The sequence below is a fragment of the Diceros bicornis genome, chromosome 15 (assembly GCF_020826845.1).
Source record: "Diceros bicornis minor isolate mBicDic1 chromosome 15, mDicBic1.mat.cur, whole genome shotgun sequence".
Lineage (NCBI taxonomy): Eukaryota > Metazoa > Chordata > Mammalia > Perissodactyla > Rhinocerotidae > Diceros > Diceros bicornis.
In genome coordinates this window covers 14,556,885-14,583,385 of record NC_080754.1, presented here as the reverse complement: position 1 = coordinate 14,583,385, position 26,501 = coordinate 14,556,885, and the positions used below count along the sequence as shown (strand labels likewise).

The 26,501-nt window shown below is 38.5% G+C and overlaps 1 protein-coding gene across 4 annotated transcripts in view; it reads right to left on the bottom strand.

The window, feature by feature from the left end:
* Positions 1 to 204: 204 nt before the first annotated feature.
* PHLDB2 (pleckstrin homology like domain family B member 2) overlaps positions 205 to 26,501 on the bottom strand; it is a 105,416-nt gene continuing 79,119 nt past the window's right edge. For all 4 annotated transcript variants that reach the window (XM_058555769.1, XM_058555768.1, XM_058555767.1 and 1 more), the window contains 6 exons: positions 16,711 to 16,918; positions 10,602 to 10,692; positions 9,276 to 9,422; positions 7,194 to 7,413; positions 3,157 to 3,242; positions 205 to 2,219 (listed from right to left, as the gene is read on the bottom strand). In XM_058555769.1, coding sequence (XP_058411752.1) covers positions 2,079 to 2,219; positions 3,157 to 3,242; positions 7,194 to 7,413; positions 9,276 to 9,422; positions 10,602 to 10,692; positions 16,711 to 16,918 — 893 coding nt within the window. In that variant the 3' untranslated portion in view covers positions 205 to 2,078. The remainder of the gene's footprint in view (positions 2,220 to 3,156; positions 3,243 to 7,193; positions 7,414 to 9,275; positions 9,423 to 10,601; positions 10,693 to 16,710; positions 16,919 to 26,501) is intronic.

Genomic DNA, 26,501 nt, shown 5'->3' with positions numbered 1-26,501 from the left:
AGACAAATGAGTTCCCCACCAAGTAAAGCCCTAGAGCGTTACTTCACACCCAAATGATTCTTTCCCTATCAGATAGAAGGGTAAGCAAACACAGTCCTTGCAGTCCCCGATAATAATTGTATCTGTGCAAACAGACAGTAAGATACCAGATTTTTCAGGGGTTATCTCATTTTGTAAGCAACAGAAATGTGACCAGAGATACTGCTAATTACTTCAGTTTATAAACTACAAATCATGTTAGCACACAACCTTTATGTAGGTTCTCCTATCACATTGTTGCTGATTAATCCATCCCCCATCATGTTACCAACAGGTAACTTCCTAATGAGAGATGAATTTATTTTCAAATGTGAAATCTAGTCAACATTTTAATCCAAACTCAACATATTTTAACATACATATTTAAAAGGTTTGCTACATCATGCAAGATATAAAGTTGATTAAAATATCTTTATAAATTCCTATGAAGAAAGTAAAGTACAGTACAGAAAAGTTATATCTTTACATTAACCAACAAAATTTTAGCAATTGCATATGTCTCTCTTAGATCATTACAGAGTTTAGGGGTGATCTCTGAAAATACAGATTATAAAAATATCTTCTGCAATCATGATTTTGTCCTTCACTGTTCAAGTAAAATCATGTGTCATCCAGTTGCAAAATCTTATTATTGGCAACACGCATACATGTATACAAACCACACTACAAATTAAAAAAAAAATTGTACCCAGTCAGGCCTGACAAAGATTTTATAGACTCGTCTAATCTAATCATTTCACCTTGTACTAGTAAGTAACATCATTATTTTCTACTTCTATTCATTTACCAAGTTTTAGGAAAGAGTTCATTCATATTTACAAACACACACAACATGACAAACCAGGATAAATGGCATTTTGAAAAACTGTTATAAAAGAGACTTGCCTGAAGTCATTTCATTCAACAAAAATTAATTTAACTCTAAAAAACAAAGGCTAATTATAAAGAAATACATAATACAATAGGACATTACAGAGAACATCAAGTTGAACTTCATTTGCCTTTTTATAGAACTATACCACTTCTGTAAATAAGCATTTTAATTGGTCTGTTCTTTGGTGAAAACAGAGCTCTGATTTCATAGTTACATCATGTGAGGCTGCGATGAACAGGTATGCTCCACAACAAAGAGAAAGCAGACAATCTAAAGGAAATCGACTACTAGTTGCCTTTACTTTCAGCACTGGGAATGGAGAAATCTTCAGCAAAACAAGCTCCTAACACTAAATATTCTCTTTGTGTAAAATCGCCCAGGGTGACAGAATGTCTTTCTAAGACTGCTTCTTTCTAAAACACACAGCTTTTTCTTCTTTCTTCTGTTACAAAAAGTGGTTTGCTATATATGTATGTAGCTTATGCCGGTGGCAACTCTTCAAAGTCAACTTCCTGCACACTTGATGGCATCAAAATATCGTTTAGATGTAGAGTAACACTAACTGCAGTTCATCACTTGAAACTACTACTATTAAACAGAAGTCATGTCAAGTCTTTGGTTTTGGTGGAGTATTTAAAAATTTGGGCAAAACTCCTCCTAAAATATATTCCCCTCCAACCCTTTATTGCTTATATTTATAAAATAACCTTCAGTAAAATGCTCCTTTTTAAAAAAGCCAGTTGATTACCAATAATGTCAATGCCAATGACTTGGGTGCTAAAATAATTTCATATTTCCAAGTACATATGCAGATATTTTGTAAACTGTTTAGTTTATTTCACCAAAATCAACAATTGATAAAAAATAGTTTATAAGAAATGTTCCTATAAGTGATGCTATTTACCAAAATAGTGGGTTTTTTTCTCATAGGCACATCAATTCTTTTGCTATTTATGATCAAGCTTTGAATTATTTATGCTCAAGCTTTGACTTAAAACCCTTTCTTCCTCTTTTACAAATGACTTCTGTTAATATGAAAGGAGTTCTGAGTATACACAGTTAAAAGAATGGGTCTGTTGCGTCTTTCCACCTGGGATTGAATATGGCTTCATTCTTCTAAGAGATTATTGCAGTCTGCCCTGAAGTGGACTGTGGTGCCAGTTCACTACAACAAGAAGTGGGTATAACCTTCTGCCCCAGTAACTATAACATCCATCCAGATCCGCATGGCTTCCGGTGATGGGGCCACCATATAGTAGATTCTGTCATGCGTCTTGACGCTAAAGGTGAGTAATGGATTAGGACTCTAAAAATCAAAAAAGGAAAAGAATGTAAAACAAACATCTTGAAATTATGACATTAAATAAGACAGACATATGCGAGGGCTTCTTCTTCCTTAAAAGTTCCAATTTATAGAAATGTACATAGGCATTACTTTTGCTCCAGTATAAACTGTATCCCTGCCCCCAACATCTTTTCTCTCAAGGTTGACTATCTTTCTGGCCTTGCTGCACAAGAAATCTCAGAGAGAGCTCGTCAGTCCTCTTGGCAGCTACTCTGTAAAGCTGTCGCAGGGTGCCTGGCTGATGGTGGGTGCTCCATAAATAGTAGCTGTAATTCTCAACCCTGCCAAGATCCTTCCTCATGAGCCTCCTCATAACTAGGTGTAACTCCTTCTTAGAGCCCCAGCAGAGAGTCACTTGGCAGGATCTCCCAAACCAATATGTCCTCACTTCGACATGACTTTTTTTTTTTTCACGAAAAGATCAGCTGCACTAATTACTTTACTTCTATGTTTACTTTTCCAACACCATTCTAATCATATCTATCCATTGTCAGAACAACAAATCTAAATTGCTTTGAAGTCAAAAAATATCTTTTCCGGGTCCGGCCCAGTGGCGTAGTGGTCAAGTTAGCACATTCTGCTTTGGCAGCCCAGGGTTCGCTGGTTCGGATCCTGGGCGCAGACCTACTCACCGCTCATCAAACCATGCTGAGGCTGCGTCCCACATAGAAGAACTAGAAGGACCTACAACTAGGATATACAACTGTGTACTAGGGCTTTGGGGAGAAAAAAGAAAAATAGGAAGATTGGCAACAGACGTTAGCTCAGGGCCAATCTTCCTCAAAAAAAAAAAAAAAACCGGCAAAGAAGCAGTTAAAAAAAAAAACAAAAACCCATCTTTTCCCCAACATAATTAATTATGCATTCAAATTGTAGGAATCTGAAAATCAGTGTTTACCTTATTAGCATTCTTGAGGTGATCATAATATACTTCTTCAATGGCTTGAAAGTATATTACGCCTTTTAATTTAGCTTCATGCTTGTCTGCAATGATAGATGAGTGTTAAAATAAATACTTTATGACCACTGATGGACAGGAAAAATTATAATTTCATTACAATCATCATCATCAAAATATTAATGTAATATTTAAATTATCTACAATTAATTCAGGTAATCTAGGTTAGTGCATTAGCCCCATTCTATATTGGAAAAAGAAAAAAAATGGTTGGAATTATCAGCCCCAAACCAAAGGGACTTTGCCCAAGGCTCTTCAGCAAATTAGCAGTCAAAAGACAACCCAGAACTACTGTGAGGTTAGCACACACAATATAAACACCATTGACATGGATACAAATTATTGCCCCGTGTTCTCCAAGACAGTCATTGTAATGGAAATATTAATATGTAGATCTGTTGTAATGAAATTTGTAACAAGTGTTTTTTTGACTCATAATTTAAAATAATATTCTATTTATATTTCTTTCGTATCAAATTTCTTGTCCAGCATGCTTGATTTTTTATCCTGTTCTCAACAGAGCTTCATGTCAGTAATTTAATATCCTTTCAATGCATCATTTTCCAAACTGTTTCCAAAGATTTCATTAGATTTGCATAAAAATCAAAAGAAAAACAAACAACCAAACTGTCAACCAAATAAACAGCATCACTCAGTGATCTAATAAGTTCTTGAAATATTTTGTAACAAACTCTGCAGGAATCATAATGCATGTGAGTATATTAAAGTATTTCAAAAGCGTGGATGAGGATACAGAGAAAGAGACTCTATCATACCCTGTTGATGGAAATGCAAACCTCTTTTGGAAGGCAATTTGGTAACACAAACACAATTATAAATGCAAAAATCCTCTTATTCAGCAATGCCACTTCTAAAACCATATTGTAGAAGAGCTACTCAGGCATGTGCACGTGGATTTGTGTTTGTTACAGCACAAGGCTGCAAAAGGTCTCCTTAAGCTTTAACGGGGAACTGATTCAATCATAGACCAGCCATACAATGAACTCTACACAGCCACTGCAAAGACGGTGTGTAGATCGGCACGTGCTCATTAGAGAAAAATCCTGAAATATTGCTTTGTGAAGAAAGGTATAAACAGAGTGAATATTTGATCCCAACTGTACTAAAAAAGAAAGAATACATATACATACTGAAACATACATAAAAGTGAATAGAGAAAATCTGAGGAGGATATTTCAGGCTTCACAGTGTTGAAGAAGGTCAGAAATTTTGTGATGGGAAAGAGACTTACTTTCATTATATATACTTAGTTGTATTTTGAATTTTTTACTAAGTGAATGTCCTTTTTTTCCAATAACAATAAAAAGCTAGTCTGAAAAATAATGGCCCTGAGAAGTTCAGCAGAAAATAAACCTGTTTAATTGCACTGAACCCAGCATTTCCGTAACTTATCTGACCATGGACCATATTTGTGTTTGTTTTTGCTCTTCCTTGGGAAACATTGTTTTAATTAATACCATGTTCAGTGGGTTTCCACCAGTTTCTCTAAAAGAGAAGGTCAGTATATCTCTCAAAAATTTGCTGGAAAGGATTCTGCAATATTCACGGGAATACAATAATACTTTGTTTTCTGAAAATAGATGTAAAATAAAATCTGGAGATAAAAGTAAGTCTTGTCAGTGTTTCCAGCAGGCAGAAAACTGGGGAATGAATTTTGTTTGTAGGACACTTCATATATGAGAAAGAACTGTGGAAAATACAGGCCTTACGAGGACGTCGTGAACTAAGAGAACCAATAATGCTATTGTAAAGTGATGAGATAATGCTATTCATTCTGTCTCAATAACATTATCCCATCAATTGACATATTTTCTCTGCCTCAGTTTCCTTTAGAGACTCTTCTAAGGTTACCCAGTTAATATGTAGGAGGCCAAGCAAAGGAGCCAGGGTCAGAGTCAACAGAGAGACCTGAGACTCGAGCTTTCAGCGCTCACATTCACAGCTGCTTCACACACACCATGTCCTGTTACCTCGCTGACAAGCTGAAGGGGCGTGGTGCCTGTGGGATCACATCCAGCCTGAACTGCAATCTGCCTGACTGCCCGTGGGCTGATCTACTGCTGCACGTGGTGCTGCTTTGGGAAAGAGTGGGGGTGCGGGACAAAGCTGATGATGGCTGTAAACAGAGCCAAATGGGGAGCGTTTGTCAAACTAGGTCTCACTGGTCAATTATATAATATGTGCATATTAAAAAGCTGAATTAAATATAATTTTTGTCTGTTTTATGTATTAGGGTTCTGAGTAATTGTTCATATACCAGAAAGGTTTTGGTATTTAAAAAACAAATTGAAAACTGATCACAAGAAGTTGAAATTTGGAAAAATGCATTTACATGGTGAGGAGTGTAGGTTCTGATATGGGTCAGGAGGAAGGGGCACTGAACCATTCACCCGACTGACAGATGAAAGAATGAAATAGGGCTCCCAGAGAGAGAAGCAGAGAAGAAGAGTGAAGTTGTTTTGTCTGAAGTTATTCTAAAATTTTATTTTTGGAAAATTCTAAGTGAGCACACAGCAAATTTTGTTTATGTATTTTGCAGACACTAAGTTGGCATTTCTTATTAAATAGGCATCTTTCCTATTGTACTAACCAAAGAGAACATCTCTGGATTCTTATAAAACCCAAGGTCAGAAGCCCTAAAGAGGCAAGCAGGGAACCTGAGAAGGTCAGGCCATTTGCTTCAGGCCGCTGGCCACTGTAGTAACCCCACCCGAAGAGCTCCTCACTTTCCACGCGCCCCCTACCTCTCCTCACCCCAATTCTGCGGCTCCAGAGCCTTTCTTCCTTTCCTTTCTTCCACATGCTTCTTGCTTTCTCACACCTCTCTTCATAAACATATCCTGACCTCACACTATAGATTAAATGACTGGACTGTTACTTTTATTTATTACATTGATACACTTTATGACAATTCCTGACAATGCTCATAAATGCTGATACAGTCACCCCAAACCAGCGTCTCATCATAACCTTTTGTATAAGACTACACTTCCTCAGCAGTTGAAAAGAAAGCAGAGCTATACTCGTGCTGATAATGGACACAGTTCATATGTGATCTAAGAGTAAATAAGAGGCTTCTTAATAAGTACATCATTTATACAAATATTCTTATATTTATATAGTAAGATTCAGTAGGGTATGTTTCTCATAATCCCTCATTCAAAGAATCCAAAAATATTTCAGTCACTTAATAAATACTTATTCACTAGTTCACTGATGAGCTTTACTCTCTATGCTTAAATGACCATTCTAGTTTATAAACTATAGTTGAATGACTGTCAGCCAAGGATGCCTAACTATGTGTGACTTAAATAGGGCATATGGCCATAAATAAATAAGTAGAAACCTTTTTTCTGGCCTTGTGGCTTAAAAGACAATACTTTGGTCTTAAAATAAATTCCATTTAATATTGATATTCAGATTATAAATCCACATGATATGAATTTCCTCTCTAGAAATAATAAAAATTATGTTATTTAAAAATTATATCAGTCTATTTAAAAATTATGTTAGTCTATTCTAGTTGTGATGTAAACTCAAGTCCAAGTAAAGTAATATATATCTACAAAGTTAATATTACCATTAATTCTATTACTTACCAATCTACCTATTTACACTGAATTTTATTGCCTTTGCTCTTTTTTTTTTTTTTTTTTTGGTGAGGAAGATCAGCCCTGAGCTAACATCCAGTGCCAATCCTCCTCTTTTTGCCAAGGAAGACTGGCCCTGGGCTAACATCTATGCCCATCTTCCTCTACTTTATATGGGACGCCGCCACGGCATGGCTTGACAAGTGGTGCGTCGGTGCGTGCCCGGGATCCAAACCTGCGAACCATGGGGCCACTGAAGCAGAGTGCGCACACTTAACCGTTATGCCACGGGGCTGGCCCCTGCCTTTGCTCTTTAACAAAGGGTTCTGGATTTGAATACACCGCTTAGATTTTTTTATCACCCACCTGCATAATAAGAGAAGGTGCGCTTATTCCGATCAAAAACAAACCAACGTTTTTTCCAAGTTTTAATTTTTCCACCCATTTTGATGAGGAATCCTCGGCAGGTCTTCTCTGTGATCGATACGTGATAACAGGTATCAATATTGTGGCCAGCAGTCTCCACATGGCTCCGTAAGTCAAAGTCTTCCTTCCGGATGGGCAGATAGCGTGTCAGAGGTCGAGCCTGGAAAAGCGCAAACCCATCTCATCTATAGCTAATTATTTGTTTCGTTTAGGTCACAAATGTTTAGAAATGGAAATGAACTGAAAGGCCTACGTGCTACAATGCCCATGTGATTTTGAGAAGTTAAGATAAACATTATCATTTGGAGTCTAAAAAGTGGATAGTATTTTAAGAAGGATGCTACAATATGGGGAGAAAAGTAGATAAACTCAGGCCAATAGATTCTATTTCTTGAAATATGCAGATGAGACAATGGAAAAATGTCATTTATCTTAGCTTTCAAAGATGTATTTAGCACTTAAAAACACAGGAAAATGAGGCATGAATTTATCTGGGCTGCTTCCTACAGATGAGGACTCCTCCACTGTAAAGTTTCCAGAAGTTCTCTCTGCCAGAGAACTTAACAGTTCTCCTTAAATAATCTCAGACATGACATGATTGATTGAACATTATTTACTAAGTACAACCCCCACAAGATCTCGCAAAGCTGTACACATCAGCTTACACACTGTCTGATAGAAACTGAAGGCAGAGATGTATGTATGTTTTCAAAAGCAAAGCTAAAATAAGGTAAGAAGTGGAATCAAAGCTGTACCCAATGAGCTATCCAGGACCAGCCACAGAAAAGATGTACACAGACGTCTTTTATCTTACTATGGCTGGAGTAGAGCTTCATCTAATCTAGGAAGCACAGATCATCATGGGTAATATTTCTAAAATGGTGTTTTATTTTATTCTGTTAAATTACCCCCTACCCCTTTGCCCTGGGGAAAATGACCTAATCATATACTTGGAGGCAAAACTTATAATTAGGATTAAAATAAAATTGTGCTTTTGGGTTTGGCTTCAGATACCAAACAGGCCTGGATGACCTTCACTGCAAATCAGAATTTGGCAGGGGTTTGGCATTATGAAATAAAACCAACAAATTTTACTTTGTATTTTTCCTTCAATATTTTGCCTGATGCTGTGGTACTTTGTAGACAGATGTCACAGACTTACTGATCCTTCAAAGCACACAAAATCTTAAAGACAGCCTCTCTCTGCTGTACTGTCAAACTGCCAGCAACTATCGAGAATAAGGGAAATAGTACCTTTTACCTTTAAGTCTAGTAAACCTTGGGGAAACTGATTTGAACTTTAAATTACATGGTACTTAACAAAATTTTATTTTAGTTCATCAGAAAACATACATTATGTAAATAGCTCTGGTGACAAGAACAGAGAATCAAACTCTATGATGACCAAGATAGGAAGTTAAACAAAATGGGTGGTTTTCCCGAGTTCTGCTTGAGTCCAGTAATCTTGTGCACGTGTGTGTGAACTGGTGTAGCATAGGGGACATGTGTGACAATACAGTGGTTACCACTCCCAAGAACTAACGCTAACACTATCTAACACTAACACTACCACCAAGAAATTGAGCTGGTAAAAGTATCCTGTTCTGGAGTGTTTGCTTCCAAAAGATGGCTTAATCGGACCTCTTCTCTTCCTCAACCAAAGGTTTTAGTTTGGGTGTTGCATTTGTTTTCAGTAGTGAACCCAGCTGCATCTTTCAAAGCTGCTCAACAAACATTCCCCTTTTAAATATAGTCCAAAAATGGGTAGAAGAAAAAGTGCCTTTCTCATCAAAATGTTGACTAGAGAAAAGTGTCATTTGGTTAGTAAGTCTCCAATGAATGTGTTTATTTTGAAATAAACACACATTTTTTTTCGCTCACTAACGCACATCTTTCTCTTAGCCATGGCGTGTCAAGGGCCAGTGCGCAGCGCAGCAGAAGGCATCCTCACGGTGTGACTATCTTCTATAGAATGACCACCAGGGGGTAACCTACTCTAATCGATCCGGAGTGACAACCAACCTGTGCTCTTTGTTTCTCCCTTATTTTTACTTCCTTTTCAATTAACTTCTGCCTCTGGCTAGTTTCCTCCTGCAATCGTTTTTCCAGGAGTTCTCGGCGTCGTTTTTCTTCTTCTAGAGCTCGTTTCTTGGCTTCCATTTCCCGTTCCTACATATCATTATGCAGAACAAATTTTAAGACACATTGGTTATACTCAAATGAGTCCAACTAATAGCAAAAAGAAAATTCTCACCGGCCAATTCTTGGTTTTAAAGCCGAGGCTCTTACAATATACAACCTAGACTAAAACACCTGTAATCACCACTCACCGAGCTTTCAAAATCATCCCATGCAGAAATGCAACCACTACATTTAATTAACAATTGAACATTAAGTGAAAATCCAGCTTGTGACTAGGTCCAGTCATTTCACATTGATGACCACAAATCTCTCATTTTAAATAAAAAGCCTGAAAAACTGTCACCCAACACTAGTCACGACATTGAGTCCTTCTTTCAATGGCCATCTTCTAACTGAAGGCCATCAGTCCTTCCAATTCCTGTTGTTGCTCTGCGGATTCCTGGCCGAAGGTCGCAGAGGAAGCACATGGGGAAGTTACAAGAGGAAAGGAGGTGCCCATTAAGGCAGGATGCAAAGGCATTTGGGGGGATTCCTAAGGAAGTTCAGATTCTGCCTTGAAATACATTCACAATAACGTGGGATTTTTACTATTACAATAGTGCAGTTAACACAAGCTGGCAAAGAAGGGAGAATGCATAGAGACATGACATTCCTCCTTGTTCCTTGGCAGGCAAACAGAGTGGTCATCAAAGGGAACATACAATACAGGGCATTCATTTCAGTCTATGTCAACACTATCTATATTTTAAATTACAAAAAACTGTAGTGCAGTGAAGAACCTTAGAAACATCTCTCCTAGACCCTTACTTTTCAGATAAGACAATGAGGGGCCGCCCCGTGGCGTAGCGGTTACGCGCGCGCGCTCTGCTGCTGGCGGCATGGGTTCGGATCCCGGGCGCGCACCGATGCGCCACTTGTCAGGCCATGCTGTGGTGGCGTCCCATATAAAGTGGAGGAAGATGGGCACAGATGTTAGCCCAAGGCCAGTCTTCCTCAGCAAAAAGAGGAGGATTGGCATGGATGTTAGCTCAGGGCTGATCTTTCTCACAAAAAAAAAAAAGAAAAGAAAATGAGGCCAAGAAAGGTTGAGTGAGTACTCCAAGATCACACTGCTTATTGAGTCCCAAGGGCAGTTTCCTGGTGTCGAGTGCAGGGTATCTTGAACTACTACATCACTGACCCTTGGCGTAAAGATATTAAGCCTACCCTGGATTCAAGCAGCCGTGTCTTCTCTGCATGAGCCTGCTTCAAAAGTCTCTCCATTTCTTCTATTCTGGCAATATTTGAAGTGCTGGCACTGAATAAAACACAGAAGCCTTTCAAGAATATTGTTTCAGATTGATGTTTCCTCAAATACACATACACACACATAAAGTGCTTTACTCATAAACAAACAAACCAAAACCAGATCTTACACAGTGTGTTCTCAAAATGCTTCCTCCAAAGTCTAAAAATTACAGCCTATGGGAGGCCTTCCTGTTAGTTTAATTATTCAGAGATGCCAGGCCAACAAGACTATCACCAAAGTTCTACGTAGGTGACACTTAAAGTTTAAAGTCACTTTATTTGGTTTGGGAATATGTGTCACCAGCTGCTTTTTTTGTGTGCCTTTATATATGTGGACATTTTATTTTTTAAATGAGGAAGCCAATTTAAAAATGACTTCTCTCATAGGTGCAATAGAAAGGTGGTAGCCAGTTTTGTCAATAATACCATACCATACCAGTGTCCACCACAGCAATGAGGAAACCGTACTAAGGATTCAAGAGCTTCAAAAGAAATGCATTTTGAGAAAGACAGCACACAAACAAGTGAAGAAAATAACCAAAGGGAGTGAAACCTGCAAGAACAGTTAGAATAACTAAAAGAGAAGAACTTGGAAAAGTTTAACACTAAAAAAATTTTACTTTTAACCTGTTTACATTTTATTTGACTATTCCGGGAAAAAGCAACCACGGCCTAGGTCAAAACTTATTTACTCTGACGTTCCAGCCATGGAGAACCAGTGTTATTTCTTATGCATGTATACTTGTATAGTCATTTAAATATATGTCTTCTTTTCTAGACTCTCTTGGGGACAAAGAGGCTTTTGTGCCTGTATCCTCCACAGCATAGAGACAGGCACACAGTAGGGATTCATGTTTGTTGGACACATTCATATAAAAATGAATAAGATAATTTTTAGCATAGCCTCCCAAAATCATATTGTTGGTCAACTCAAACCTAGGATGTTTCAAACACAGGGCAAAGAGTTCTTTTGGAGAGATAAATGACTGCAGTAACACAGGACATATGGTTTATCTTAAGATCAGTACTGTGCACACAGATGTTTATAGCAACTTTATTCATAACTGCCAAAACTCGGAAGCAACCAAGATATCTCTCAGTAGGTAAATGAATAAAACGTGGTACATCCAAGACTATGGAATATTATTCAGCACTGAAAAGAAACAGGCAATCAAGCCATGAAAAGACACGGAGGAATCTTAAATGTATGTTACTAAGTGAAAAAAGCCAATCTGAAAAGGCTCAATATTGTATGACTCCAACTATATGACATTCTGGAAACGGCAAAACAATGGAGAAAGTAAAAAGATCAGTGGTTGCCAAGAGTTTGAAGTGGGAGGTGGGGATGGTGGGAGGGATGAATAGGCAGAGCACAGAGGATTTTTAGATTGATGAAAATACTCTGTATGATACTATAACGATGGATACATGACATTATACATTTGTCCAAACCCTAACGTAAACTATAGACTTTAAGTGATAATGATGTGTCAGCATAGGTTCATTAATTGTAACAAATATTTTATCACTCTGGTGGGGAATGCTGATAATGGGGGAGGCTGTGCATGTGTGGGGGCAGGGGGTATATGGGAACTCTATACCTTCCTCTCAATTTTGCTGTGAACCTAAAACTGCTCTAACAAAAGATACATCTTTAAAAATCAGTACTGCTAGCTCAATTATAAAATGCATCCATCAGGAGAGGAACAGTCTTACAAATGTTGGATCCTTAGAAGCTTAACCATAAGGCTGTACTTTGCAGGGTTACCTTGGGCCAATTTTTGGCCAGGTGTTTTCTCCTGAGAAAGACAAGAATACCACAATTTCTTCTCATTAGTTCCATGAACTGCTAGGGGAGGTACAAAAGGGTAAGTTCTGTTCTCTTCAACCAGCAAGAATTTATATTCCTCTTTATTGAGAATACCCGACTTGATGGATGGAAAAGGGGCAAACTTCATCAGCTCAACTGAGAAAGGCTAAGACAATCACACAGACCATATGATAGCACAAAATTATGTATATATTCTACAGTGTTATGTGTGACATCAGATATGCATGTCCTATGTCTCCAATTAATTTGCAAATAAGTAATTTGAGTTTCACTAAATCTCAGGTCTTAAAAACTCACTAATTAAAAACAAAACAAAAAACCGGGGCTGGCCAGGTGGCGCAGCGGTTAAGTGTACGCTCCTCTTCAGTGGCCGGGGGTTCGTAGGTTCGGACTCTGGGCGCACACCGATGCACCACTTGTCAAGCCATGCTGTGGTGGCGTCCCATATAAAGTAGAGGAAGATGGGCACGGATACTATCCCAGGGCCAATCTTCCCGAGCAAAAAGAAGAGGATTGGCATTGGATTTTAGCTCAGGGTAATCTTCCTCACACATACACAAAAAAAACCCACTCACCAATAGTTTAACCCCCATCAGTCCCTTATTCTTTCTCCCACATCCCCATTTTGCATCTAGCTTGTGCTTGAATATTGTAAATTACAGGAAACTCCCTATGTCCATTCCTTCATTGTTTGGACAACATTGTCAGAATATTGATACATTGAATCAAAATCTTTCTTTCTACAGCTTCTATTCACTGGCCTAAGGCTGACCCTGAAGCCACGTGAAACCTATCCAGATGAATTGGTTGGAAATAACTTGGTTAGAAACAAATGTTTTCGGTTCACGGTTTTTCATATATTTGTAATTTGGGCATATCCTGGGGGCATGTTTTCAAACATCTATCCACCTTTAAATATTTCTGTTCACTTTTTAGAACTTTTCATGGTGTTTTCTATTTATTTTATGATATTTCTAATTAATTTTCTGCCAATTATACTCAATCTGCTTATTTGGCAATGTTTCCATAAACGTCTTAATTTTTGCTCCAAATGAACTGAATTTTCTGAAAACAGTTGATAGAAAGTACATGTTAACATTTACCACTTCATGTCTTCATAACTTTTAGGTACCTAAAGCAACCTATATTTTAAACTATACTTTATATACTTTAAAAGCTACTTTGGTGATTTTGTTTAAAAAAATTAATTTTTATCCATGGACACCTACTTGTTTTTTATAGCCAGATTTTTGCTATTGTTAATTTTAATATTTACTTGATATGTAAACCACTTTTATTCAGCAAAACTTTTGCTGCTTTATGATACTATGTTGCCACCATTTGATATTTTTTTGTCCTGACAGAATTGCACCTACAGTGAAAAGCAAATGCAAACTGCAATGGAATTCAGAGAGAAGTCTAGGCTTATCAATATCACGGCAAGTGAAAGTGTCAACAAATGAAATGCCATTTGGCCTAGTACCTCCCATGCAAAGGGTGAGTCTGAAGTCACTAAGATAAGCTTTATAAGGCATTACCTGTAGCACAGGACACTCATCACTGCTTTCTCAGCCCATCCAAATTACTAGAGCAGTAATGCTTCTTTCTAGTGCTCCAACCCCTGACCTTCTTCATAAGGAAGGCACAAATTTCTGATCTTCTGTGTGATTGCTCCAAGAATGCTGATGATACTGAGTCATTGGGCCATGAATGGGACAAAGATGACGAGTTTTGCTACTTTCTCTACTTAGTCATGTTCTGCTATTTTATCAACCGATGATTTCTTTTACATCTGACCAACTTTGGTAAAAACCACATTCATAAAGAAAAACAAAACTTCCATCAAAGTTGAAGGAATCTAAATAGCAGATTTGAGGTTTTCAGTGCTGAAAAATATTATCTTTCAGCAAAATTTGAACTTCTTTTTAGAATTTTCACTTTGGAGGCAAAAGCAAAAACAGAAAAAGGACGAAAGAAGAGCAAACAAGAACTCCATCATATCAGAAATAAATAAGCAAAAAACAAAACATGCAGCTAAACAAAATTCTCTATAAAGACACGTCAATTTTTTCCAGTCTGCCTTCAGTGCACCAAGATTGCCACTAAATGAAGAGCCAGTGTCCCAGAATATTTATTTTCCATTAATCTTCTCAAGTATTCTTTTCAGCTTAAGCAAAGTATTGCTCCTTATAAAATGTCTACTCTTTCTCTATTCAGTAGTTCCTTGAGTATTAGAAGAACAGAACAAGCCCTCTCCTCTCTAATATTCTGTAACCATTTTTCACATGGTGTGACATATCTGGTCCCGTTGACAGTTGGCTGCCCCCCTCTGAAATCACTCTAGTTTTCAGTATCTCTTCTGAGAGAATTTTCTGGAATAAAATGCATACACTGGATGTTGGCTGTCTAGGGTAGAAATCAGAATACTAATCTTTGCCTAAAATGAAGGGATTGGAAGCATCTGAAATTCTGGTTAAAGAATCTCTTAAAACCAAGTTCAACCACGGATTGCCCTCAACCCCACACCCAGTCTTGTTCCCCCTCCGCACACACACGGCTGGTAGTTAAGCTATCACGAGAAATCAGCTTCCTCAACATTTTCTCAAAGTATGAGCACAAGGTCAGGGCTTAGTAAATTAATAACTGCCATATTAATAATAAAGTATGATTGTAGGTGGTATTCAGAACACTGCCTTCTATACCCCAGTTCAGTGACCTTAGCAGAATAGAGATTTTATGCAGAATGGATAACTTTTGGTTGCTGTTTTCTAAGACCCAAGACCTGTTTTCTAAGCTTCATGTTTGTTTACAGTGTAAGTAATGATGCTGAAAAAGCAAAAGCATTGACTCCAGTAACTTTCTGGTAGACACAAAAATGATGTCTCAACAAAAAGTGAAGGGCAAATGTACCCACAACTCTGAGTAATTCTATAATTCTATGAATGGCTTTTTGTGACATAATAAACCACAAGACTAAGTTTCTGTTGCTAGAATTTCAGCATGGAATTACCTCTTTAATATATGTATAATTTCAGGGTATTTTAATACATCATTTTAAAACAATCTTAAAAAGAAAAAAATTTTAGTCTTTTATTTCTCTATTTATCTTCAGAAAGTTCCCATTAAGAATGTGTTGTCATAATACACATTCCAAAAATTAGTTCCCTATTACTCTCTTGCCTGATGTTTTTCATATTACTTTCCATCATAATAACGGGTACAAACTTATCTTAGGGTAGCATGGATTTTTTTAGGGTAGATGGTAGCACTCCCACCACAGCCAATTTCAAGCTACCAACATGATGTCACTTATCACAGAGTGAGGAGCGGATGTGCACATTTGGCTCTTGCCAGCCAGTATGAGTATGAGCTAACTCCAGCCCACCATTGACTGAGAGTACTCTATAAGCATTTGTGAAATGAAGGAGCCTCTACATGAATGAATGAACAAACTATATGATTCTAGGGCTAGGACCAATATGGTCAAATGTACAGAGATCTGAGACTTCATCACCCACTCAATTAAAAAGAAGCCCTATGGGGTGTATCAAGAGGAGAGAATGAATAGGGAGTTGGCTGGATCTAGAATGCCAAGCTCTGGGGTCTGACTTAATTCACAAGGTGGTCGGGCATCATAAAAGCTTTGGAAGAAGAAGAGTACTATGACTAGATCTGTATTGTAGATGTGCCTTTAGCTATAATTCCCTAAGATCACCTGTGCTTGCCTCAAAGTATGAACACAAATGTGAATGGTTAAATCCTTGCAAAAATTTTAATATGCAGAACAGCTAAAGCCTTCCTTTTAATGAAACATAAGGGCAAGAAACCCTTCAAAGTTCTTACTCCATTGTTGGAAATTATTTCTTTATTTAATCAAAAGCAGTCTTAATGAAGCTTGGTGTCAACCAACAGAGGCAAATCAATTTTGAAGCAAAGTATATATGTGAACTCAAATAAAAAGAAATAGAGTAAATGAGAAAAATGGATTACAGGGTATCTGAATGGCTAAGTGACACAGGTTACAAAGAAATTACTTGCAAAGGCCACCATGACAACCAACCTCTTCTGCATAATAGACTCTTTATGTCTCAGAAATTTGGGCTTGTACATATACCTTGCCCTAAATTGATGGTTTTACTTTTTGAAACCAGTAGATGCTTGTCCAAAACAGAAACCTTCCCCATGAATAAATCTTACCTAGAGATATTGTCAGGTGAGCAAGCAGAGATGCTAGTCTCCATGCTATCAGAGCTGTCTAGGCTCAAAGTATCAAAGGCCTGGTCCTTGTAGCTGTGGTCTGGGTAGTGGAAACTATTCAAGTAGACGTTTGATTCAGATGCTGTGCGGTTGTAAAATTCAGAAGATTTCTGCCTTTGTCCTTCGCTCATCTGTTGGTGATTATACCCTAAGAAAAGAGCCATAAATATGTTAGTATGCCTCATTTTTCAGTCTTATAAGACTCAAACCAGCAACCCAAAACATCTGCCTATGAAACTCGGGCCTTGGTTTAATTTGTTTTGAAGCCAAGAAGATCAAAGAAACAGCATCATGCTCAATGCACGCAAGAGTTTCAAAGAAGTGGTCTTGGGAGTGACCTTTTTTGTCAGAGGATCACTTGACACTTTCTGATGTCATGCCTACATCTCAGCACACCTGATAATAATACATCAGCATTCACAGAAACACACACACACAACAAAACAGAAACACATTGAAAGGCTCTCAGAATCCTCTCAAACTAGCTGGGCTCATGTGAAGCCAGATGACCCCTAGAGATAAGCAACCCCAGGGTCCTAGGGCAGCCACTTCTTCAACGGTATTCAAATTTAAGGAGTATTTGCTGTGGTCATAAAACAGCAGGTGGATCATCGAGGGGTAGGATTTGAGAAACTTGTATCTCACTCATATCATCACTAACAGTTTTAATCTGGTTAAGATCCAAACTGCACATTTTTGTCATGCTTTGTTTCAATTTCTCTTGTCTGCCAATTACTTTTTTAAAACATTCATAGTCAACAATCCTCCCAATGGCTGTACTCCTCTTAATTACTATATATACAGCTCTCTTCTTTTTCCACCTTAGCTGTCAGCTTTCAGCTAGTTGGTGATACTAATTGTATGAAAATGTAGGACTTGCATCAATAGGAGAAAAAGTGCCACTAATAAGAGGTGTTTCCTGACCCTGGGACTTGGTCAGCTGGTGCATTAGGTCATCTGCTTTAGTTGGTGTTATTGCTATGGCTTGCTCTCTGGTAGCTGATTTTGGGCATCACAATTTGAATTATTCTTCCTTTCAACTCTCTGTTTACCATATACTCGGGAAGCAAGGATTATGCTGATAAATAAATCCCTTAATTCATTAAAAAGATGTTTCTCTAGCCAGTACTGTAGTTTGCAATCTCTTTCTCCCTGAGCAAATTACTACCAGATCTATTAAGAGTTTACCACTGGAAACTCTTTTCTTTCCTTTCAATTTCACCTCTTTTCTTGTGCTTTACCTAGGAGGCTTTCAGTGAGGCTTTTAATTGGTAATGAAATGGCCAAAAAGCAGGCCAGAGGGCAAAGAAGGCAAGTGATTGCAAACAGCTTCCCCAGCTGTGGATTAAACATTTCCATTTAAAAACAGAAGCCACATCCATGACTCTTTAACCAAGTATTATACACCAAAAGTTTCTGTAAAATGATTTTAGTTCCATGAGGAGTTTGCATGCCATTAGTATTTGGAGCAGTTTTAGATATCTAAGTGAAAATATGTTAGTTTAGATGAAGACATTTCTGGGAAAATAAGTTTTCTTAATATAAGCTGTAATTATAAATTATAAACACACACACACATATATGTCAAAGCTACATATCACTTAGCTAAGGGAAGATGCAAAACATAGAAGCACCCTGTGAGCCTTTAGACAGAATATCACTAATCGTCATGGTTAATGTATAAAGCATGACACGAAGCCAGAACATACATAAGCATCGAGCTTGTGCCTTTTTTTTTAAGAACGGCAAAATAACTCATTACTCAAACATTTACCTTTGATACTTGAACTTTTGGAATTACTAATTGCTCCTTTTAAATTGTTTCCAATTATTCATTATGAAAAGGACGGGGACAAAAAAAAAGAACACCAGAAATTATTTGAAAAGGTCACACACATATCTTTCCTTATGCTTTCAAAAAAGGCTTGCTGGCAAAGAAAACTTCCACATTGGTACCAACTCCATGGAAGACATTTCCTTGTTTTAGTATGAAAAACAAATCCCTAAAAGACGTAATTTAAAACCTACAAGAACTGCCTCCTTGGCAATGACATGTAGACAACCTCCCTCCACCTTCAGTTTTTCCTAACGAGGAAAAGACAGTCCCTACGATGCAATTAACACTTTCTCAGAAAAGCAGAAAAGGGGGTGAATATATTTCTTCTTAAAACTGTATGCCCTGCTCCTCAGATCTTCCAGGACTTTTTTTTTCCAAAAGTATCACAGAATAAGAAAATGAACTTACCATCTTCAGGTGAGGGAGACAGTAAACTAAAACGACTCAAATTTTTCAGATGCGGGCACAAGAAACAGCTGCATAACAATGAGTACTGTGCTAAGGATTGTGAATGAAAATTCCCAGATCACCTCGCTATTTGTTGAGGTTTGGCTCTATGTCCGAGAGAACGCTCCATCCTTCCAGTGGTAGGATAAGCACCTTCCATGTTCATGGCAACTTAAATGAGAAAGCCTGCTGCTAATGAGCATATCTTTCCCAATACAGGCTTTTTGTTTCCTGGGGATCTGAGTGGAAATGTTCTCCCTTATGGAGCTGCTCGTTTCTCCCAACTGGCAACACTTGACTGATCACAGTGAACTCAACTGTCACCTGACTTAGCCTCCTCTCTCCTGAACAATTGCAAAAAACAAGTTACTCCTGCGATTACAAATAAGGGCATCAGCCTCTCCCCTGTGACCCTGGAATTGCACAAGTGTGATTCTGGAGAGCTGGTTTTGGGATTCAGGTTACGGCCTGGCCATCCAAAGGTACAGATAACACTGACGGAGGAAACAGTCCTTGACTGAAGGAGGGTGCCCTGGTAGGAAGCCCAAGAAAGAGTGCTGGCGCAGTGAGGCAGCCCCAGAGCAGGTGTAAGCTTTATCGGGGAGGGGGCCACGTATGTCCTGTTCACCACAGCATCCCTATTTACTTAGCATACAGATGTCACAAAATAGTCACTGAATGGATTCACTTTCTCATCTATAAATTCCAGCTGAATTAGTGGCTAAATAAGGAAGTGGAATGTATCCACTGTGTGGGGTGGGGCAAAGCAACCGGATTGGGAAAAATGAGACTTTCCCAACCCCGGAGACTACTTTTTTGTTTTTGTTTTTAAATTATGTAGCAAGAATAACATTCAGCAGTGGGGCAGCAACTAAAAAAGGCCTTGTAAATGCTCTAGATCCTCCCTATCCAGCCAGAAATAGCTGTTTGCAGGGGTACTTTATAAAGTGAGACCTGATAATATCTAAGGCTTGTCACTAAGCATAGGACATATACGGAACCCAAACCAACTCATCTCTCTCCACAGCCCGGGAGACCCAACAGACTGGATGTACAAGGCCCATTTATTATTATTATTTTTGGGGGTTTTTTTTGGTGAGAAAGATTAGCCCTGAGCTAACATCTGTTGCCAATCCTCCTCTTTTTGCTGAGGAAGATTGGCCCTGGGCTAACATCCGTGCCCATTTTCCTCTTCTTTATATGTGGGATGCCTGCCACAGCATGGCCTGATAAGCGGTGCGTAGGTCCACGCCCGGGTTAAGAACCTGTGAACCTTGGGCTGCCAAAGCAGAGCACGTGACCTTAACCATTATGCCACCAGGCCAGCCCCTATTATTATTATTTTTTAATGCCAGTCTCCATAAATTCTGGCTAATTGGACCTGAAAAGTTCTTAGTGAGTTGACCATTGAGGGATATGTAGCCTTGCCAATATCTTGCAAATGTGTGTTATATACTTTAAAATGGTTACCTAGGCCTTAATATACAAAATGAGATGACTTAAAATTATAACCTGGCTTTAAGAGGATAAAATTATTCAGTATTTCTGACAATTCAGCCTTTCATAGCTCACCTGCTGAGAAATTCATTCTTCCTAACCATAGTCCACAGCCGGAAGATGAAGGTACAGGACAAGTCAGGAATGAAGAAGGAGAATGATGGAGAAAGGGAAAAAGATACAAGATCAAAAAGGATGACAAGGGGACAGGAAAAATATACAGCACTTCCAACATGCAATCACTGATGGTGTGGGTAACAATACCAGGTTAACAAGGTCAGATGTTCACAGTTTTAGATTAAATCTGAGTTTACAGAGAAGAACTCAAGAAGTTAAAAAAATAATAAGCTTATGAAACATGCATACAGTTAGGATAATTATATACAGTTAGAATACAGGGAGAATAAAAACAAGATTATAGCTATAAAACAATCCTTTTTTCCAAACAGACAGTAACAAATAGTTTTTAAGAGCTAAGGTTTATAAAAGGCCATTCAATTATTGGAAGCACAGTTCATCAAACTTTATAACAAGTCAGTCCACTAACATCCTACATCTCTACTGCCTAGCCACAGTAATAAGCATCTTATTTATTTAAGCCAGTCATTTAAACTGTTCTTTATTCTCCACTGTCTGTCTTATAAAATAGGCTCAAATCGAATGAATAAGTAGGAGTCTCCCGAATCCTTCCATCCTCCCACCACTAGCCTCCTTATTTATACCTGGCCTTTGTTAAAGGAGAAACATCATGTTTTACACTTAGCCTATATACATCACAATGCCCACTCTTTTCTTTACCTAGATCCTAAGTCTTACAAAGCAATGCTTCTAAAGCACTCATGTTTCCTGCATGGTCTGACCTTGTAATAAAAAACCAAAACAAAGAGGGTCATGCAGCTGCCTGTGAATGAACAGCAGCTGCACCCAGCAGTGCGTTTCTAGCAAATGTACAACAATTTCTGTCTATTGTGTAAAAGGAATAATCATTAGACTGAAAATCCACCATTGTACAGTTTTAAATCTGATCGTTTCTTAAAGACGACTTGACAATGACCTTTCACTATTTGCAGGAAACAAAAGCACCACACAAAGAGGCTGTCATACCTTTCTTGGACTTCCCTGCATTTAAGAGAAGACAAAAGGACAAAGATTTCATTCATTCTAAAGCTTACAAAGGAATCGTTCACAGGTTGTACAAAAGCCAATAACCATTACAACTTTAAGAGTTGAGTTCCTGGGCTCTCTGCTTTAAACTCTGCTCTTGAAGAGCTTCGTTTGCACTATTCACGTTGTCAGTTCCATTAAGACAGTGCTGATTGAAGGAGGGCTTGTACTTACACCATTGTCCTTGACGTGTCCATTATGAAGAAGCAGCAAAAAAACAGTTCATTTAAGTTAATTGTATAAGTCAAAAAAACTGATAAGATCTATTAAATTTGAGTTAACGAAAATGTGGAAGGTCCAATTTTTTCAAAACCGTGGAACTTTACTTGCATTTGCTATTTTAATGAAGCTAACAAGTGCTAGTGAAACAATTCCAAATGAAATTATGATTTATCCTTCCTGGTCTTTGTAGTCCACCTGTATGAGCTTAGTTAGCAAGTCCTGTCTATTTTACGTTCTATTGTGGCTCTAAGTTACCGCAGTCCCTGGTCCCTTCTCCTCTGGGTGGGGGCGTCAAAGGTGGCAGGCTGGCCTCATAACACACATCAGATCTGCTTAGATCAACACACACATGATGGTTCTCTATTTCCTCAGAAGCTGTCTCATCAGCACCACATGAAACACTTTAAGAGGAATACCTCTTTAGAGCTACAGTCTTCTTGGGTGTACAAAAGACCTACCAGTGAAGAAGAGCACAAAAGATAGGTCAAAGACAATAGATTTTGCAGAGGGTACGTTCCTAAGGTGACCTAAGGGAATTTCAGTTTTCCTCTATGAACCTAGCATGGGGATTCCCATTATTTGAGGGGAAAATGGAGATTAAAAAAAATAGAGATCAAATATCTCTTCAGTTTCACCATAGTCTCCCAAGAATCCTCTTACATGATAATGTTAACAGCTCTTGATTTTTACAAATCTATCCATTTAGCACAAAGGTTTACTTTTTCTTACTCTCTATTTTAAGAAAATGCTTCCAACATAAAGTATGGTGTTGTGGCCAATTTGAGCTTTGATATCTTCAGCCAATGGGGAAAATACATTTAAAAAGAGGTCTATAAATATAGCAGAAAAATGCTTCAACAGAAAATAGACTTTGACCCACAAGTGAACACTGGTAAATGAGAGCCAAAATATAAAGACTTATTTATATTATTTATAAATCATAAGAGATATTTTTATCTTATTGAGAAATTATGGTAAAGAAAATGAAAGAGAAGTTCAATCAAATGCATTTGATTCAAAAGTTAGTATTATAAACCTCTCATACATTATAAATTTATCTTATATATACTACAACCTCTATTAACTCTTTCTATTAAATTGAGGTATAATTGACATATCTATTAACTCTTAAATCACTTCTAGTAAAGATTTGAAAACTTCATTCAAGTGATATATATATGTATATCACTTATACACACAAATATACACGTTATATACATACACCAAAATATATATATATTTAAATATATATAAAATTTTTCCTTTTCTTTTTTTCTGATGGGAAACCAGTGATTATCCATTAGCAGAGAGGCTGAGCAGTCAGAATTGAACCCCAGTCTACTTGGAGGGAAGGGTTTAAATCCCACTAATGCCTGAATGAATGCCTTGAGAAGCCAAATATCCACCATTCCATCGCATCTCCTTTTACAGCCTGGGCATACCTCCATCACTGCATTTACCACATTTTACTGAAGTTGTTTGTTATGTGTCTTTATTCTTCACTAGACTATAAACATTTGAAGGGCAAGGATTGTGTCATTCATTTGCATTCTTGGCACCACGCTTGCTCAAAAGTCAGGGCTAATATAAATTGTTGACCTAAATTATCGTGTTAGCACAATAAATCTGATCCTCTCAATGAGAAGCTCACTTCTGGAACTGCATTATAGTAATTTCTTCTAGGCCCACAAAGACAATTCAAGAACCCCATTATAGAGTTTGGAAGATGGTGGCATAGCAGGTCTCTGAACTCACCTCCTCCCACGGACACAACAAATCTACAACTGTCTGTGGAACAATTTCCTCCGAGAGAGATCTGGAAACTGGATAAAAAGAACCCCCACAACAAGGGACAACACTGACAGGAGTGGAAGAGGCAGAAATACAGCCCCACTCAGGAAAAAACACCCTAGTTGTGGTACTTCACAGCCAGGAGTGATCTCAAAAGTCTGGAGCTTTTCCTGGGGGCGCAGGGGATCTGAGCTCCCCAGTGGGCATCCCAGCACAACCGAGGTGAGATCCCATAATACCTGGCTTTGCTGGCTTTGAAAACCAATGGGGAGTACCCCCAGAAAAACTCTCTTCAGAGAAAGATAGAGAAACTTCAGAGAAACAAAAACGTGCTCTTAAAGGGCCCATGCACAGATTCACCTGTTCCAGATACCGACAGAAAAACACCAAATAGAAAAGTGCACAGTCTACTGGTAAAAGAATCTCACTTACTAAGCTCGGAGTGCATGTTGGAGAGACAGGAGGAGGCTGGGCCCACCCCCCCAGGGACTGAGACACTAGTGGCAGCCATTATTGTAATCTAGTTGGGTTGTGCTGACACAGACATTGGAAGCCACCATTAGGTTCCCTCCTCTAGCCTGTTAGTTCAGGTAGGGATTTGTCCCATCCCTAGAGCACCATAGACAATCTAGGGACTGGCCCCGCCCACCAGCAAGCCCGAGGTGAACTTGTTGGCCCAGGTAGGCGGGGAAAGTTGTTCCACATCAAGGGGGGTGTATGTGCGCAGAGGCCTGTGTTGGCAGGGTGTGTGGGCCCTCAGGCAGTGGGGCATGTTGGCCGCGGCAGACTTGTGCCGCTGGCCATCTCAAACAGCCACACAGGGGAGATGCCCCACTTTCCAACACCTGAAATGACTGTGTGCTGCTGCACCTGGGGCCGGCCCCACCCACGTGCACTCCTTAGAGAGCTGACAACAGCAGCATGCTGCGGGGAGCTGCACTGGAGGCCTGAAGCAATTGTGAGCCCCTGAGCCTAGCAACCAGCCACACTGGGGGCCTGACTCACTTAACAGCAAAACAGCAGTAGTTGTGTGCTATTAAACTTCACAGCCAGCCATGTTGGGGGATGCTCTGCCCAATAGAGCCACTGTAGCAACCACACACAGCTGAGCCTTAAAATCATCCAGCCTGGGGGCCAGCCTAGCCTACCCATGTGCCTGCAGCAAGAGCAACCCCACCACAACAGAAGGGCACGTGTAGCCCACACAGGGGACACTCCTGGGACATTTGGAACTGGTGATGACAGGGGACCACATTGTGGGGCCCCATAATGCATCTCTTACATAAGACCACATTTCCAAGATCAGGAGACATAGCTCATCTACCTAATATAGAGATATAACCACAGAGAAGTAGGCAAAATGAGGAGACAAAGGAATATGTTCCAAATAAGGAACAGGACGAATCCTCAGAAAAAGAACTAAATGAAACAGAGAGAATCTACCTGACAAAGAGTATAAACTAATAGTCATAAGGATGATTACTGATCTTGGGAGAAGAATAAATGAACCCAGTGGGAACTTCAACAAAGAATTGGAAAATATAAAAAAGAACCAATCAGAACTGAAGAATAAAATAATGGAAATGAAAAATTCACTAGAGAATCAACAGCAGAGCAGATGACACAGCAGCACAGATCAGTAAGCTGGACAAAAGAGTAGAGGAAATCACCCAAGTTGAAAAGAAAATAGAAAAAAGAATTAAAAAGACTAAGGACAGTCTTAGGGACATCTGGGACAAGATTCAAGCACACTAACATCCATCTTATAGGTGTCCCAGAAGGAGAAGAGAGAGACAAAGGGGCAGAGAACCTATTTGGAGAAATAATAGGTGAAAATTTCCCTAACCTGAAGAAGGAAACAGACATCTAGGTACAGGAAGCACAGAGAGCACCAAACAAGATGAACCCAAAAAGGCACACACCAAGACACATCATAATTAGAATGTCAAGAAGTAAAGATAAAGAGAGAATCCTAAAAGCTGCAAGAGAAAAGAAATAAGTTACAAAGGAAACTTCATAAGGCTATCAGCTAACTTCTCAGAAAAAACATTACAGGCTAGAAGAGAGTGGCATGATACATTCAAAGTACTGAAAGGAAAAAACCTACAGCCAAGAATACTCTACACAGCAAAGTTATCATTCAAAATCGAAGGAGAGAGAAAGAATTTCCAGACAAGCAAAAGCTAAAGGAGTTCATCACCACTAAACCAGCATTACAAGAAATGTTAAAAGTACTTGTTTAAGTGGAATAGAAAAGACCACAAATGGGAATAAGAAAATTATCAAAGAAAAAATATCAATGGAAAAGGCAAATATACAGTAAAGGTAGTGGATCAACCACCTAGAAAGCTAGTATCAAGGTTAAAAGACAAAAGTACTAAAACTATCTATATCAATGATAGGAGATTAAGGGATACACAAAAATAAAAGAGGTAAAATATGATATCAAAAACATAAAACGTGGGGAGGGAGTAAAAACTGAAGGGCTTTTAGTAACAGGTCAAACTTAAGAGACTATCAACTTAATATAGATTGCTATTTATATATGTTATTACATATGAACCTCATGGTAATCACAAACCAAAAACCTATAATAAATATGCAAAAAATAAAGACAAAGGAACCCAAGCATAATACTAAAGAAAGCCATCAAATCACAAGGGAAGAGAGCAAGAGAAGAAGAAAGGAACAGGGAAAGATTATAAAAACACCCAGAAAAAAAGTAACAAAATGGCAATAAGTACATACTTTGAACAGCAACTTTAAATGTCAA